General features: G+C 42.6%; 1 protein-coding gene across 3 annotated transcripts in view; it reads right to left on the reverse strand.

Moving 5' to 3' along the window:
* Nucleotides 1-14: 14 nt before the first annotated feature.
* SLC11A2 (solute carrier family 11 member 2) overlaps nt 15-18,405 on the reverse strand; it is a 30,430-nt gene continuing 12,039 nt past the window's right edge. Inside the window, exons 2-15 of one of the 3 annotated variants that reach the window (XM_004388327.2) lie at nt 17,745-17,893; nt 17,059-17,184; nt 16,582-16,701; nt 14,306-14,412; nt 13,708-13,778; nt 13,514-13,581; nt 12,215-12,370; nt 11,190-11,348; nt 9,951-10,037; nt 8,678-8,797; nt 8,373-8,522; nt 7,859-7,932; nt 3,261-3,414; nt 15-1,411 (exon numbers count right to left, since the gene is read on the reverse strand). In XM_004388327.2, the coding sequence (XP_004388384.1) occupies nt 1,301-1,411; nt 3,261-3,414; nt 7,859-7,932; nt 8,373-8,522; nt 8,678-8,797; nt 9,951-10,037; nt 11,190-11,348; nt 12,215-12,370; nt 13,514-13,581; nt 13,708-13,778; nt 14,306-14,412; nt 16,582-16,701; nt 17,059-17,184; nt 17,745-17,893 (1,652 nt within the window). In that variant the 3' untranslated portion in view covers nt 15-1,300. The remainder of the gene's footprint in view (nt 1,412-3,260; nt 3,415-7,858; nt 7,933-8,372; nt 8,523-8,677; nt 8,798-9,950; nt 10,038-11,189; nt 11,349-12,214; nt 12,371-13,513; nt 13,582-13,707; nt 13,779-14,305; nt 14,413-16,581; nt 16,702-17,058; nt 17,185-17,744; nt 17,894-18,405) is intronic. The other 2 variants (XM_004388326.2, XM_023742408.1) reach the window with 2 other exon arrangements.

An 18,405-nucleotide genomic window follows, 5' to 3' on the forward strand; every position in this document is an offset into this window, starting at 1 on the left:
AGAGACTTGGTTATTTATCTCCACCGGACAAACGTGATTTGACTTGAGATAATCACGTAGTTTCAGGCTCCACATGTAAAAATGTCAGAAGTGGCTGAAATAAGAGTTGTAGCTTCATGCTGAAAACACATTTCCTCTGACTCCAGAGCTCCACCATCTGGTCTCAAAGTTTTTCCCTATAAGGGAATAGGTGAAGGGAGGTAGGCCAGTTCAACCTTGTTGAGAGCGAGCTTTGCAATGTTTAGGTCCATAGCTCTGAGACTGCCTTGCAAGTCATCTTGGACAAGAAGCAGGATGATGCTTCAGACAAAAACATGATTCTGCTGAGAGGTGGCCTTTAGGAATAAACAAGACGGCTCTTCTTCTCCGTCTGAGTCTTTTCTCCCCACCCTTTCCATGTACCCAAAGTCTCATGAGAACTCCAGTTTATGAATCCTACCATCTTCTTCTATCACCCCCCTCCTGAAGGAGGACGATGAAGGTTTTACAATTATGTGCCTGAGAGGAAATATCATCAGGAAAGCCCTATACTAACATGAAGGTTATTAAACTCAGGACTCCCAAGAAAATCCTTTTAAGATTTCACACTCACTGAGGAAAATCCTCAGAAGGTAAGTAGTAACCACCACCTACAGATGAGTTTTGCTATTTATCGATTTTCCACCTTCTTTATGCTTTCTCACCTCTGTCAACTTCCACTGAGAAATTTAAAGTGGGACAAAATTAAAACAATCCTGAGCCTGACAGAGGTAGAGATCTCTTCATTTTATACTTAATATGGATAAAACTACTGTAGCTGAGTTTTTATATTTTATAATTAACATAAGTAAAAGGGTATGCAAAAAAAAAGTATTTCTCAGCTTTTTAAAGTCCATCATTATATGATTAAATTTGCACACCCATACTGTAGTTTATATTGTGAAAAATTTACTGCATTTCCCAAATATGATGTTTTTTAATATACAGCCTGGTTAAGAAGCATGGAGGATTATCTCCCAAAAGGATCAAACAAGCTGGCCCTTGAGCAGCTAAGTAAGAGTTCAGTGTTGGAGTGAGAGCAGCAAATGTCAGCTTTTCAAAGATCCTACCTAATCCAGTTCCTAGGTTAGTAGGAGAGGAAGAAAGTAAGTTTCATCTTTCAAATATGTATGAAACAAAGTCTTTCCTAACAAACAGTTGAGTCCTAAGTGGTCTCTATGCAACAGCATATGCTTTTGGCTATATTCACACAGTAAACCATAGAAACACACTGGCTCTGATGGCTACCTGCGGAGAACAGACAAACTGATCCAGTCAGTGTTTACTCAGTATAGCTCTTGGTGGTTTCTTCGGTCATCAGGACTTTAGAGATGCTTACCGTGTGCCCACAGTCCAGGAAGGACATGCCCAGTGCAATCAAACATTGCCAACCCTGAAAGATAAAATATGGTCATCATTCACCCAGTCTCTTTGAAGACCCCTTGCCCACAATGACTGATCACACTGCACTGCTCAGAGGCAAACCTGCTCCCTTCCTTTAACATTCAGCTTTGCCTATCTTCCGCCACCAAGGATTGCACAAGTCATTCTTCCAACCCCAACCCTCCTGCATGGACCTGGCTCTCGTCCACAAAGCTTTTCCATACTATTTTCAGTACTGATTGCCAGAGTTCTGTCTGACTGTTCCCACTGATTTGTGTTTATAGTTTGTTTGTTTTATCAGGCTGGGAGTTCCCTAGACCACTTTTCCTTCAGTCCTATCTCATCCCTTACCTCTAAGGGTGCTCGAGATCAGGGGGAATGACTGACAAATACAACTGGAATGGTCTCCTGGGCTGCTTTGTGAGATTCCTGTTTTGGAGCTAAACAGCAGTAACCCAACTCCAGAATCAGCCCTCAGCCCTAAAATTGGGTCTTCAACAATCTTACTAGTCACAGGCAGTCTGCGGACAAATTGGTACCTTCATGACCACTTCTCATGAGGGAGGCATTCCCCTAACTTCTACAGGGGATTTTTAAAACAATTCCTGTCAAGGACATATTCAGTTACTTGGGTCTCCTTAGAGTAAGTCCCGAGATTGACAGAGTCGGAATAATGTTAGTGTGACCAAGGTTTGTTGGGGAGGAGGAAAGCAGAGTTCCATCAATCCAAGACACAATTTTTCATAATCCACTAAAGTGATCTGCTCAGTCAGGTACCTAACCTGTGGCAGACTGGCAGGGGGACTAGGTTAAGTATTCTAGAGATCAACAAGGTTCCAGCCTCCATCCTTAAGGGGATTCTCTGCAGCAGATATGGCATAAATTCTGCTGTTCCTTATTCCCAACCTTCTGTTTTTCAGAGAAACTTGCATAGGACAGAGAGGTGGACTTATTCCCGTGGCAGTCATTTTTCATTAATATAACCAATGTTACAGAAAATTGCAAAAAAAGAAAGCTTGGAAAATAGATAAAAGAATATATCCATAATCCTACCTCCCTAAGACAACTACTATTATCATTTTTGCATAATTTTACTCTAGACTTTAAAATTTTGTTTTTGTAATCTGATAATCTGGGTGTTAATAATTTTACATTCCTTCTCCATGTACCTATGGTTTTCATAACCATCATTTTTTAATGACTATAGGATAATCCGGAGCCCTCGTGGTGTAGTGGTTAAGTATTGGGCTGCTGACCAAAAAAAGGTGAGCAGTTCGAATCCACCAGCCGCTCCTTGGAAACCCTATGGGGCAGTTCTACTCTGTCCTATAGCATCACTATGAGTTGGAATTGACTCGATGGCAACAGGTTTTTTTTTTTTTTGGTATAGGATAATCCAATGAGAAAATATCACTATTTACTTATTTCCTCATTGGACAGCTAGTAAGTAGTGGAGCTGGGCTGCAAAGCCGCATGTGTCCCACCCCAAAGCTCTTAATCACAGTGCATATGCCCCTGTCAAACTCCATCTTGTACCACTCTCCACTTTCTCCTTCATTCTCTATACTGCTACCCTTCCTTCAGTTCTTCAAACATACTAAACTCTCTTGTTAAGAATTATTAAGAATAGAAACCAAATGAAGTGACAGAAATAGAAAAATAACAGACTTTAAGAACCAAGGTAAATTTTATGATTAGAAATATTGTTTCTTAAGCTGATTTGACAATGTCATATAAATTGTCTCATAACTTGGAAGATAGGTTGTTATGTGCTCTTTTGGGTTCCTTCATTTCTGAATGTCAGACCACCTCCATCATCCCTGATACCTGTGCCCCCATCCCCTCTAAACTGGACTTACCAAGTAGAACACAAAGCTCAGATAAGCCACGCAGACCACAGCAGCCACCACATACAACGCCACATGCCCTAGTTCCTGGACATAAACAACTACAAAGTACATGTTGATGGAACAGACGGTAACGACCAAGATTCCGCCTGCAATCCTCCAGCCTCTGTAAAAGAATCAGCACAGTCAAGTGGAGGAATAGTCCAACCCGGCCACAACCAGAAAAGGAACCTGCATCTTCTGGGGTGAAGAGGACAGAGGAGTAAGAAGCATTTCAAAATGAATGAATGCAAAATTGTCCTTCATATATCCCAGATTAGGTTAAATGAGACAAAGTTAGAGACTGATATATAGAGTGAAAAAAAAATGCTTTAAAGGTATACACAAAAGGCATTAGCTTCAAGCCTATGGGGTTTACGTTAACTTTACCCAAGAAATTTAGTCTTTGTCCTTGGTTCCTGATACATAACCTCTAAATCCTTGTAATTTCCTCAGTAATCATAACTTCTTTGATGAGGGCTCCAGACCACACCTAAACTAACAGATTATGCTAATAAGGTAATTCTTGAGTGGGAGCTGGTCAGGCCAGAAATACCCATGGCATATATCAATTTCATGATCACATGGTGACACTGACCAACCTCAGGCGAGAGGGGCTGGAGTTGGAATTTCATAATGTTGTTGCTGTTAAGTGCTGTCGAGTTGCTTCCAACTCATACCAACCCCAGGTACGATAGAATGAAACAATGCCCAGTTCCGCATCATCCTCACAATCATTGTTATGCTTCAGACCATTGTTGCAGCCACTGTGTCAGTCCATCTTGTTGACGGTCTTTCTCTTTTTCGCCGGTGCTCTACTTTACCAAGCATGATATCTTTCTCCAGGGATGAGTCCCTCCTGATAACATGTCCAAAGTATGTGAGACAAAGACTCGCCATCCTTGCTCCTAAGGAGCATTCTGGCTGTACTTCTTCCAAGACAGATTTGTTCGTTCTTCTGGCAGTCCATGGTATATTCAATATTCTTCACCAACACCATAATTCAAAGGTGTCATTTCTTCTTTGGTCTTCTTATTCATTGTCCAGCTTTCACCTGCATATGAAGCGACTGAAAACACCACGGCTTGGGTCAGAAGCAGAATGCCAGGTCCTTCTTCCTAGTCTGTCTTAGTCTGGAAGCTCAGCTGAAACCTGTCCACCATGGGTGACCCTGCTGATATTTGCATACCAATGGCACAGCCTCCTGCATCACAGCCACACCACAAGCTACCACAGTATGAAAAACTGACAGACCTGTGGGGATTTCATAATGAGACCCCAACAAAAGCTCTGGACACAGAAGTTCCATGGTCTTCATTGCTGGTGAAAGACATCAGTGCACGCTGGAAGGCAGCATGTCCCTTTTTGGGGACATGGAAGCTCCACATTGGGAACTCTCCCAGACCTCACCCTATAAGCCTCTTCTTTGTGCTGATCCTGATTTGTAATCTTTACAATAAACCTGTAACCGTAAGTATAGTGCTATATGTGAGTCCTGTGAGTTCTAGCAAATCATCAAACCCAAGGAAGTAGTGGAAGCCAGCAGGTCAGAAGTGAGGGAAGCGCTGGTGTCTTAGTTATCCAGTGCTGCTATAACAGAAATACAATAAGTGGATAGCTTTAACAAACAGAAATTTATTTTCTCACAGTTTAGGAGGCTAGAAGTCCAAATTCAGGGCGCCAGCTCTAGGGGAAGGCTTTCTCCGTTGGCTGTGGGGGAAGGTCCTTGTTCCTTGGCTCCTTGGTGATCTTCATGTGCTGTGGCATCTGTCTTCCCCCATCTCTGCTTCTCGCTTGCTTGTTAATCTCTTTTATATCTCAAAAGAGACTGACTCAAAATACACCCTAATCCAGCCTCATTAATATAATAAACATAACCTAATCCTGCCTCATTAACATAACACACCCCATTCACAAATGGGATTACAACCACAGGCAGAGGTTAGGATTTACAACATATATTTTTGGGGGACACAATTCAAACCATAACATTCTACCCTTTGGCCCCCAAAAATTCATGTCCCTGCCACATGTAAAACACATTCACCCCATCACATCATCCCGAAAGTCTTAAATCAAATGCAAATCCAAAATCTCATCTTCTGAATCATCTAAACCAAATATGGGTGAGACTTTAGGCATATTCCAACCTGGGGCAAAATTCCTCTTCATCTGTGAACCTGTGAAATCTAGACTATAAGCTATCTATCCAAAGTGCAATAGCGGAACAGGCACAAGGTAAACATTTCCATTACAAACGAGAGAACTGAAGGGAAAGAATTGATAAACAGGCACCAAGTCAGTTCAAAATCCAGCAGAACATATTACATTAGCTCTTCAGGCTTGAAAATAATCCTCTTTTCTCTGAGACCATCTAGGCAATGGTCCTGTCTCCAGACTCTGGGTGTTAGCATGCCCTCTGGATTCTGGGTGGAGACCCCTTGGCCCTGGGCTTCAGCTCCACCTTCCAGGCCCGCTGGGATGGCAACTCTGCTCCCTTGGCTTTGGGTGGCCTCATTTTCCTAGTCCATCTGAGTGGCGATCCCACCCCTCAGCCCTGGCAGGCCCCACTCTTCTGTCTCTTGGGCATAGCAGCTCTGCCTCCTCAGCTTTGGACGGTGACCCTATCTCCCTGGCACCCCTTACAAGTAGCCCCACACTCCAGAACCGAGTTGGTGACGATCTGATTCTTTGAAACCTAGGAGACTGTGGCCCCACCCTTTGAAACCCCAGAGGCCATGGCCCCATCCTTTGAGACTGTGGCAGCTCTGTTCTTGTGCTCCTTACAACAGTTCTACTGATCTCCAAGCTGCTTCAGGGATGGTTCTTTTCTTTTCTTGGAGGACAACAACGGGCCTGTTTCCTGCCTGTAGAATTCCAAGAAGCAGACAATGTTCTCTTTCATTCTTTCTCTGCCCCCTTCAGTCTAAGCTGATGGTTTTTTTCCTGTGGTACTTGGTTAGATCCATCAGTCACAAGCTTAATCTCTTTAACAAAAGTTTGTGCAGCCATGTCCTTGGTGAAAATTCTAGGACATGTGTCCTTATTTTGTATAACAGAATTTTCCAAATTTTTAACTTTTTTTTTTTTTTTGCATTTTGCACAGTTCATTTTTAAGTCTGTCTTTTTCCTCTCGTGTTTTACTGTAAGCGGTAAGGAGAAACCAAGTGGCCCCTTTAAGATCTTGCTTAGAAATCTCATCAGCCAGATATTCAAGTTCATCACTTACAAATTCTACCTTCCACCAAACATCTGAACATAATTCAGACAAGTTCTTTGCCACTACATAGAAAGCATCACCCCTCCTCCATTGTCCAATCATATGTTCATTATTTTATTTTAAAGCCTCACCAGAAGCACATTTAAAGTCCAGATTTCTAGCAACATTCTGTTGCTGGCACCATATGTATTCTCTAAGACAACAGAGACTTTCTCTATAGACTTTCTCTATAGCTCTCCTCACTTCCTTCTGAGCCCTCAACAGAAATGAGGTCCATTATCCTACCAACAGTCTCTTCTTCCAGGTGATCTAGGCTTTACTATTAGGCACCTGAAAACTCTTTCAGCCTCTACCCATTATCCAATTCAAAAATTGCTTCCACATTTTGGGTATCTGTTAAAAGCAGCACCCTACTCTTCTGGGACCAAATTCTATCTTATTCATCTACTGCTGCTATAACAGAAATACCACAAGTGGATGGCTTTAACAAACAGAAATTTATTTTCTCACAGTTTAGGGGGCTACTAGTCTAAATTCAGGATGCTGGCTCTAGGGGAAGGCTTTCTCTCTCTATTGGCTCTGGGGGAAGGTCCTTGTCTCTTCAGCTTGTTTCCTGGTTCCTTGGAGACCTCCATGTGGCTTGGCAACAATCTTCCCTCACCTCTGCTTGTCTCACTTGCTTGTTTAATCTCTTTTATATCTCAAAAGAGACTGACTCAAGATACACACTAATTCTGCCTCAGTAATATAATAAACACAACCCATTCACAAATGGGATTATAATCACAGGCGAAGGTTAGGATTTACAACACATATTCTGGGGGGATACAATTCAATCCACAACACCTGGGGACTCCCAAGCTTGCAGGTAGCATCTGAAGTCTTAGGCCTAACTGGTAATGTAGAGGACTGTGTCTTTTAACTTATGAGGCCTGACCTAGATCCAGTGGTTAAGGCCAGAGGAAGAAGTGCTGCATGTACAGCTGGTGTCAGAACAGAAGTCACAGAGAAGTGAAAAGTGAGGATTTGATACATCTTACACTGCCTTTCTCATTAAGATCATTTAACATATAATTAAAATGCTTCAAATTTCAGTGACTGATGTTGAAGAGTTAAAGCCCTAAAAGCTGAACTTTTTTTTCCCAGAAATGAAAAATGTATTTTCCCTCCATTACTACATTCACTGTCTCCATTTTCTAAGCCAAGGATTCAGGAAGCAGCTCTAGAGATCATCTCTCAAAGCATATAGTTCCTCTATGTGAGTCATTCTCAGACTGGCCCACTTGATGAAAATACCCTTTCCCTACATATCAGCATCCCCTTTGGGGAACGGAGAGAAGAGTATACTCACATTCCATTGGCAAAGTCACTCATTACCGGACGCAAACTCGTAAGTGTGAGGATGGGTATGAGAGCAAAGGGAAGCTGGAAAAGAGAGAAGTAAGATCATAGTGGGTCACTGGGAGCCTTGTATTACCTCAGAGAGTACTGTTATTGAGAAATAATTATCACTATCATCCCAACCTGCTCCAGCATTATGCTGAAATCTGTAGAGCTGTCATTAACCTAGTATCAATTATGATCGTGTCTTTACAAATATCTCTATCTGCCTTGTCTTCTTTAGCCTCCACAGTACCTACCACAGTGTACTATATGTTCACTTAATAAATAAATATTTGCTTGGATTAATGAACTGTAATTTTGTTTTCTATGTTTAATTATGGCTTGTAATTCCCATTCAACAGGTTTAAAAAACCAAGCCATTTCTAAAAGCCTTTTAGATGCCAAGGATTTCACGTATGTTTACTGCAGACCAACACTGTGCCTCCTTCTTCCTCTCAATTTCCCCCCAGCTCCCTCCTCACCTGTAAGCTCTGCAGCACATTCAGGAAGTCATTCATTCCCGTCAGATGCTGTACATCTTGGAAGATAGCGACAAGCAAAGTGGGGACGATGGCAATAGAGCGGGTAAGAATCACTCGGGCAAAGCGTGACCATCTTAGGTTCAGGAATCCCTGGAAGAAAACACAGGAGCAGGATGAATGTCTGGAACAGGAAACAGAAAAAGGTTTGGAGAGTTTGAGGAAAGATCTTAGTGTGCGATTAAGAAGTAGTAACAAAAAGGCCATATCCTCTCTTTCTATTCCATACCAGTCAAAACAGCACGTACCTCCATGACAAACTGGCCAGAATAGGTTCCTGTCATGGTGGAGCTCTGTCCTGCAGCCAGGATTCCCACTGCCCAGATGTAGAGTGCAGCAGGCCCAAAGTAACATCCCAGCACAATACCCTGGGAGCGACAGGAGAAAACGATATGTTTGTGTCAATGATCTGCTTAGACAACACCCTAAACAGCATTTCTCTGTGGCAGCTACCTCTTCTTCACTATACACCCTCCTACACCAAGTCCTAAGGAACCCTAGGGGCGCAGTGGTTAAGTGCTCAGCTGTTAACCAAAAGGTCAGTAGTTCGAATCCATGAGCTGCTCCATGGGAGAAAGATGTGCCAGTCGTCTTACATAAAGATTACAGCCTTGGAAACCCAATGGGGCAATTCTACTCTATCCTGTAGGGTCGCTGTGAGTTGGAATCGACTCGACAGCAATGGCTTTGGTTTTTGGTACACCAAGTGCTATGCTGAGCATTATCTCAGAAGCTAGGCTCAGGCCTTATTCTCACGCTAGAGGCTTTCAAGCTCAGTTTTGCTGGGTGCCTCATTATTTCGCAGCCTAGTCTTTTCCCTTCTCCAAGCTCCTAATGCCTTCATCTTTAACCTATACCTTAAATACTTATACAAACAAACAAATGTACACCAGCACTTCCCAAATTATATTCCTTAAAACACTATTCTCAAAGATGGCAATAAGAGTGCAGAAAAGAGGTCAAAAAATGCTGGGAAATGCTTGTTGCTGTTGTTGGGTTCTGTGGAGTTGATTTTTGACTCATAGCAACCCTATGTGACAGAGCAGAACTGCCCCCACAGAGTTTCCTAGGCTGTAATCTTTATGGAAGCAGATTGCCAGCACTTTCTCCCACAGAGCCATTGGTGGGGTTCAAACAGCTAACCTTTCGGTTAGCAGCCAAGTGTTTAACTACTGTGCCACCAGGGCTCCTTTGGAAAATGCTACATACTAGATATTCTACTTTTGGAGATTCACAATGTAGCCAGCATGAAGGGACTGAGAAGGCCTAGTAAAGAATACTCTACTAGGAACCCTTTCTTTAGAGGCACCCCAACTAACATCTCGTAGAACAGTATTTTATTCATCTTTTCAGCTGATCCTCTATTCTCTAAGTAATCCAAAATGCTTATCTGCCATCTGGACCTCTGAAATAAATGACATCCCAGCAGATGCTCAAATCTGAAGTGAAACCTCAGAAAAGACCAGATAATAAGCCAAGTATGTGTCTCAGAAGTAAAGATCACAAACAGAACACACTTACCCCTTTGTAAATATCCACAGTCAGCGTTGAATTATTGTCAGGGAAGAGGCCAGTCCAGGCAATGCTAGTGTTTTTACAGACTTGAACCTAGAATCCAAAGCAATTTAGGAGCAACTTTTATTTCAGAAGCAAGGACCAGGTAAGAAGAGCTATCCTACAGATCACACTTAAGTTATCTATGAAACACAGGCGGGAGATAAAAAGCTGGATAAAGATCGTGATATCGGAAGAGACTGGAAGCAATATCACTTGTGGTCTTCCTCCATAATCTTTCTACATCCCCCATGCCATCAGAAATATTTACTGAACTTGAGTGTACGTGGTAATACATGTACATAGATCATTTAAACAATGATAGGAGAAGAGGTCCTTAAAAAGGCTTCAAACATGAGAGAAAGCCCAGAATAGAGTGTCTTAGTCAAAGCAGGGCCAGAAGTCAGAGGGGCTGGTGGGTTCAAACTGCTGACCTTTCGGTTGGCAGCCGAGCCCTTTAACCACTGCACCACAAGGGCTCCTTAAGCAAATATATAGAAACCAAAAATTAGTGGTTACCAAGGATGGGAGAGAGGGAGAAAGGGAAAATTTTTGCTTAGGGGGCAGTGAGTTTTTGTAAATGGTGGTGGAATAATTTGGAAAGGGATAGTGAGAATGGTTGCACAACTTGAAAAATGTAATCATGTCACTGAATTATACATGCCAAAATTGTTGAATTGGTGTATGTTTTCTTATGTGTATTTTCACCACAATATAAAAAAAAAGAAATATATTAAAGGGGCAAAAAAAAAAAAACCAAAAAATTGATAATCCGTAATCAAGAGGATACAGAATTCAAAATGACAAAACAAAGTGTGTCCTAGCCAGTTTGTCTGTTTGTTTGTTGACTCCTCCTAGCCCGTCCTCATTAACAAATGGCTGGACTTGCAGACAGAAGCTGATACACAGGCAACAAAAGGGGATGAGAAAGAATTAAGTAGATGTAGCAACTAGCACAACAGCATGAGGCAATCCTGAGTCTGAGGCAAGTTCCCTTCCTACCAAAAGCTGGGAAAGTTGGTCCAGCCTTGCTCAGCCTCCAGACTGCAGACCCTGACTGGTGCATAGTGATTTTGAGGGGCAGTACTGAGGGTCAATATCCATTTCCCCTGAGCTCCAAGTCACTTTTCTGTTTCCCTACCCCATTCCAGTCTTCATTTTACCCTCTCCACTACTCACGACCACTTATGACCCTGGCTTACTCACCACCTGCTCGTTGGTTTTCCCAAAAAATGCTTCAGCAAAGACTGAGACGACAAAGACATTGATGATGAAGGAAACAAAGAGAGCAATGCAGGATTCAATGAAAAAGTACTTATTGGCTTCTTGAACTTCTCGCTTATTGGCCCGGTTTATTTGTCTGGACTAGGGAAAGAACAGCAGCAGTCATTATTTTGACCAGTGGGAACAAGTCTTCCTAGAACACTTCATGAGTCTGGAGACATTTAGATTTAGAAGGTAAACAACTGATCAGATGAAAGGTGAGACAGTCAACACTCACTTAGTTCTTAGCTTTATTATGTGATTAAGAACTTTATGACCCTCTGAAGACACTGCCTATTTTCCAAATAGGGAGCAGTGACTGACTACTGAGCTCTCAAAGTTGTTGTGACTGGAAGGACCACTGGCCCACAAAAAAACAACCTGACTTCGGTCCCAAGGAATATACAGTGAAACCTGTGAGAGCTGGAACTCAACGGGACTGCCTTGTTTTTCCTGGTTTTGCAAGTTTTCCACCTTTGACAAGGTGCAGACTTACCACTTTTCTATTGCTCCTTTTAGTTGAAAACATTTGAATTTTCCTTCTGGCAGGTTTCTACCTTACATAGGTTCCAGCTTTCGCAGGTTTTACATAACCCTAATTATAAAGGTCTCTGATATCTCCCAGCAAACTATTGTGTAAGACTGATAGGTAAAAGCCTGGTTGGGCTCTTTACTTTTAACCTCCACAAGACCATACAGGATTTTGAGATTTAAACACAAGAGGCTTGATATACTTCAGGCCTTTTTCAACTTCAGTCCAATTTCTCTGTTAGGTCAGTAATCTCTGATCACCCTGCTGATAAAAACAAGAGTCCAAGTGTGTGGAGTTTATGAACATCCAGCCTTGGAAAAATACCTTGCCCCTTCACGGGGCTAACAGCTGTAAATTAAGTTTGTATCCCTTGCAGTTAAAGGAAAAGATCCCATGAACTATCCATGAGGCCACTGTGATTAGGGGCTTTGCTCACCTTGACTAAGGCAGAATGCAGGTACATGTTGTGTGGCATGATGACAGCTCCCACGATGCCCACAGCCTGTTCGATCTGTTGGGTGTCACAGCCTGAACAGGTTGGCACGAACATGCCCTTGAGTACCTGGCTCTGGCTGGGTTTCACTGTAACATACTACATGCCAAAATAAGAACTATTAGCCTTTACTGGAACATGAGTCTGGGGGAGTAACATAGTAATACCAGGGAACATTCGGCGTCCTTTACTCCTTACAACCACCTCCCCACCACCCTTCTTTTTCAAACACTACCTAGGATAACGAGGAATACAAAGCCATCAAAAAATTTAGCCACATAAGGGGCTCACTGCTGGGGGTCAGAGAATTATATTTAAGACTGCGGCATCTGGAAATTTTATATTAAAGATATACAAAACAGATGTGCACAGAATATAATCAGTATTCTAAGGAAATAAAGTGTTTGCTAAAGGCCTTACTGTTACTAGCTTCACAATAACTTCTGTGAGACAGCCAAAAATAGTCAATTCTTGATTATCCATGTTCTCATGCTCTATTCACTTATGTTCATCTAAAAATTACTTATGTTTGCCACTAGCATACAGTGAGAGACTCATTCATAAACACTTCTCATACATACTTTTCCCCAGTTCAGTATTTTTTTGGGGGAGTGAGGGGATGGAGAGCCTTAGACCAAGCTAGATAATCTACTCATAGATAAGATACATTTTTTAAAGTTCAGCCAGGCCAGCAAGCTGTAATCAGTTTACAAAAGTGGGACCCAGAAAGTGCTTTTACTGCAATGTAATGGCACTGATTCCTAGGAGTGCTGGGTTAGGGCACAAGGTGTGAAATATCCACTATATCCCTTATAGCTCATTAACTGCTCATATACAGGAAAAGTTCATGCTAAAGTTAGTATAAACCAGGATGAGCAAAAAACAGAACCGCCTCCCCTCTCCTATGTTAAAGTCAAGAATAACATAGGAAGATGATTGCGATCCCCTTCTCAGTCTTCCCCGTGGCTGTTTTGTTGTTAGGATGGCCAACTTGGAACCAGGGAGTCTGGTCTGGAAAGACCTAGAAAGTCTAGTTATTTTTGACCTACAAGTTCCTGGAGGCCTTCCTGGATACTGGTTGTAGCTATAGATCGGGTTCCTTGAAAATTGGCCCAGGGATTTTTGTTGACTCACGTGATACAATTAAACCATCCTAGCATTATACTGTCTTTTATAAAATACAAAAAAAAAATTTTTTTTTTTTTTTGCTTTAAAGAGCTAATGAATAGCTGTAACACTTGCCTCATATCCAAATGTGAGGGCCATAATAGTGATGAGAAAGCCAAAAAACGCTTCTAGCTTCCGCAAGCCTAAAGGAGAAAACGTAACAGTGAGCTCACAGAAGGTGATTCCCTAGAAAGGGGCAGACTTCCCCAGCAGCCACACAGATGGAATGTGGCACCTTTGACTTACCCCTCTATCCCCATTCTGCTTACCATATTTGTCCAAAAAGAGAAATACAAAAGTATCTGCAATGGTGATGAGAACTCCACCCCACAGAGGAACTCTAGGTCAGAGACAAGAAATGGAAATTAAGGGAAAGAAAGGAAACATTGGGAAACCCTCTCTTCCCAACAGCCTTCCAGATACAGAACCCTTGGAGAAGTAAGGACTTGGCTGAGAGAGACAGTGGCAGGAAGCCAGGCCTTGAGTCAGTTTAGAATCACAGCACCAACTTAATTACATTCATTTAAACTTTGATTGAGAGTTTACTATCTGTCAGGCATTTACGATACAAAGATGACAAGTATCGGTTTTACCCTCAAGGAGCTCCCTATCTAGTGGAATAAACTGACATACAAATAAATAAATATAATATAAAATACCAGCCACTCTAAAACAGAGGTATATATAAACTGCTATGGGAACATGGAAAATGCATAGCCTACGTCTGCTGGGGGAGAGGGAGGTGGTTCCAGAAAAGGTTCCACAGAAGAAATAATACTTGAGCTGAATCTTGAAAATTGCAAATAAGCTGTATTTCTTGAAATCTAACAAAACAATTGATTACTTTCTAGAGGAAAACCCCCTCACCTTCCCACAGACAGGAGATTGATGGCAATGGCTGAGCCAATGACTTCTTGCATATCTGAGCCAATGATAGCCAACTCCACCATCAGCCACAGGATAATACGAGGAACCTAAACACCAAACAGTAGAAAGATATGGTTCTTATTAATCATTTCTGAGCACTTCCTCAGTAGTTCTAGAATACAAATATATTTTCGCATAGACCCACAAACAGTTCTTACATGCCTCCAGGCTAGAGACAAAATACCAGACCTTGGCTCCATTTAGCCCATCATTACACTGTGGCCCCCAGTTGGAGGAGGAAAGTGGGCCTCCAGTGGTGGAGTCTGTGAGCAAGGTCAGGGTGGCAGCTGATCCTGACTTTCTCTCTTTCCTTTTCATTTGAGTGCCCCTGGTTAAAGCCATCTGTCTTAGTTACCTAGTGCTGCTATAACAGAAATACCACAAGCGAACGGCTTTAACAAAGAGAAATTTATTCTCTCACAGTCTAGGAGGCTTAAGTCCAAATTCAGGGGTCAACTCCAGGGGAAAGCTTTCTCTGTCAGTTCTGGGGGAAGGTCCTTGTCATCAATCTTCCCCTGGTTAGGAGCTTCTCAGCACAGGGACCCCAGGTCCAAAGGATGTGCTCTGCTCCCAGCTCTGCTTTCTTGGTGGTAAGAGGTCCCCATGCTGAGAAGCTCCTAGACCAGGGGAAGATTGATGACAAGGACCTTCCCCCAGAACCAACAGAAAGAGAAAGCCTTCCCCTGGAGGTGGTGCCCTGAATTTGGACTTCTAGCCTCCTGGACTGTGAAATAATAAATTTCTCTTTGTTAAAGCCATCCACTTGTGGTATTTCTGTTATAGCTGCTCTAAGAGATACCAAAAATGTGGCAGTGGTTCTGAAACTGTGAATGGGTATAGGCTGGAAGAGTTTTAAAGTGTCTAACAGTAAAAGCCTAGATTGCCTTGAAGAGACTGTTGGTGGAATTACAGACATCAAAGACAACTCTGGTGAGGACTCAGAAGGAAATGAGGAGAGCTGTAACACAGGAGACAGTACAGATGGCGAGAAGCAGCAGCAGAGAAACGGCGCAGCAGAACCAGGAGACCAGTGCGAAATGGTGCTGGAGCCAACCCATGGAGCGAGAGAGCTGAATGCCTTTGCGCAGGAGGCTTCCTGGCAGAGTAGGGTGCCTCTAGGCACTTATCAGTGGAGCTAAAGAGCTTTGGAAAACTTGTCCAAGCAGGGCAGATGTGAGTGGTGAGGCTCAAGGAGCCGAGAGACCAAGCAAGCAGAACTCGAAGAGACAAGGAACACAGGAAGCAGAACCGGAAGCAGAGCTCATCCTTTGGACCCAGGTTCCTGCGCTGAGAAGCTCCTAGACCAGGGGAAGACTGATGACAAGGACCTTCCCCCAGAACCAACAGAAAGAGAAAGCCTTCCTCAGGAGCTGGCACCTTGGATTCAGACTTCTATCCTCCTAGACTGTGAGAGAATAAATTTCTCTTTGTTAAAGCCATTCACTTGTGGTATTTCTGTTATAGCAGCACTAGATAACTAAGACACCACCTAGGAGCCCTGCTGGTGCAGTGGTTAAGTACTTGGCTGCCAACCGAAAGCACAGCAGTTTGAACCCACCAGCAGCTCCTCAGGAGAAAGATGCAGCAATCTTCTTCTGTAAAGATTACAGCCTTGGAAACACTATGGGGCAGTTCTACGCTGTCCTATAGGGTCGCTGTAAGTTGGAATTGGCTCAACAGCAGTGGGTTTGGTTTTCGGTTTGGGTAAAGCCAGGGGCTTAATTTCCTGGCTGAAAACAATCCCAAAAGTTTTAGGGGAAAATAAAGCTGCTAATATGGTCAAACTAGGGTTCAAAGGAGAACAGGAAATGACTGCAGAAGAAGAGATCTACTCAGACTCTAGCTGAGGATACAACAAACATGAGAAATCTGGGTGGTCAGTCTCGATGTAATAATATACAAACAAATGAAAAAGGAGAGAGTAACCTCCATAACCTGGGCACTGCTAGATGCCAGAAGGTAGACTGGATGGCAAATGTTTTCTAAAACAGAATTTTTCTAAGAAAACTTCCTGGGGAAAAAGTGAGTCTCTAGTTGAATTTTGAAGGAGGGGAGAAAGCTGGCTTGGCAGCAAGAGGGACTATAGTTTCCCTTGGGACTCTGAGTCCTTGGGGCCACTAACTGCCAAGTCCTCCACTGTCTCAGTACACAGTGAGACCAGACACACAGTTTCCTGTGATCTGGGGGATGAACAAACAGGACAGTGCATTACTCACCTTAGGATACTGCCGGTGACACACTTCAGCAAGATGCAACCCAGTGACCACTCCTAGTCTAGCTGCAAGGCGCTGGAGCAGGAGCCCCACAATGGTGGCCAAAAGAAGGACCCAAAGCAACTAGAGAAGAACAAAATTCCCCATGAAGCTCGTTAGACAATGGAGTTTGTTTGTTTGACAATATGAAATGCCACATTCAGGAAAGAGACCAAGTCAGGAATCAAATGATCGAGTTCTACACACGACCTACTAGGCCACCTTGAACCTTTCTGAACCTGTTTTTCCCATCTGCAAACCCTTCTTTTGTTCAAGGAAAACTACGTGGGTAAAATGTGAGATCAGATAGGAAAGTGCCTTTCACGTAGGTGTCACTGCCAATAAAGAATGTGCATGTAGCCCCTGAGGCTGGGTAGAAGAAAGGATGTGAGGGTGCATTGTATGTGTGTAAAAGGGGCAGGGGTGGGACTGGATATTCACCTTAAATCCAGCCACTGCTCCAGACTGCAAGTCAGATTCAATGTTTCCTGGATCCAGGTAGGCAATGCTCATAAGAAAGCCTGGTCCCGTGAAAGCCCAGAGTTTCCGAAAGCTAAAACACGAATACTACACGAGAGAAAAAGATCAAAGTGAGTATCGCCTCCAAACTACTGATCTAATTTACCTGTTATTTTATCACATATGAAGCAACAGTATCAGCCTCACAGGAACAAAAGATTTAGGTTATGGCTACTGAATGTGTCCAAGTTTTACTTCCATCTTAACCACCTATCACTAAGCTGGCCACTTCTCTGACCAAATGATAGCCCTCCCTTTACCTGCCCTTTCCATTAGCCTCTCATTCTAAAAACAGAGTAACAATATCAGTAGCTCAGTCCCCAACCACTACCCAAATGGAATAAGAGCCATGGTTAAAAAAAACAAACATGAAATTCATATACTTCCCTGACCAAAAAATATTCACAAGTACAATTTAGCAACTTTATTTTCAAGACCTTCATTTTTCTTAACAGTTTCTATTTATTCCAATTAAAAACCAAATCTGCCTTCAGAGACTGCTTGCCAAAATTAGATGTACGGCTATTGATCTTGAGTTGTCCAGAAAGGCTTTCATTCATAGGTTTTCCCCAGACAATCATGTTCTCCTCCAAGGACGTCTCACTAACCTCAACCTCAGGAATGGCAATCTTCTCATCAAAGTAGGTGGTGAAGGGCTCCTCTGAGTGCCCAGTGGACTGGGTAAGAGAGGAGTTACTGTAGGCAGGGTTAATGGCACCAAGACTAGCAGTGTCCCCATGGTCTCCAGAAGCATTGTCTGAAAAATAAACAAAATACACTAACAATTCATTCTAATTAGCATTAAGTCTTTGAAACACCTTTAAATGCACAAGGCCAACCTGACTCTAGCTCAATTTATTTTTAATAGTTTATATATTTTTAAATAAATTAATTTTTGAACAGGTAATACAGTCACATGGCTGAAAACTGAAGAAGGACAAAAAAGGCTAAGATGAAAACTCTTCCTCCTGCCAGTCACTCAGTTTTAGCACTAATCTCATAATGGTTTTCCTACTTTCACATGTCTATTCCTACTTCATAATTTTTTAAAAATTTTATTTGATTGTTGTACTTTAAGTGAAAGTTTACAATTCAAGTTAGTCTCTCATACAAAAATTTATACATACATTGTTATGTGACCCTAGTTGCTCTCCCTATACTGTGACAGCACACTCCTCCTTTCCAACCCTGATTTCCCCGTGTCCATTTAACCAGCTCCTGACCCTCTCTGCCTTCTCATCTCACCTCCGGACAGGAGCTGCCCATTTA

This window comes from Trichechus manatus, unplaced genomic scaffold, assembly GCF_000243295.1.
Source record: "Trichechus manatus latirostris isolate Lorelei unplaced genomic scaffold, TriManLat1.0 scaffold00209, whole genome shotgun sequence".
In the NCBI taxonomy this organism is placed as follows: Eukaryota; Metazoa; Chordata; class Mammalia; order Sirenia; family Trichechidae; genus Trichechus; species Trichechus manatus.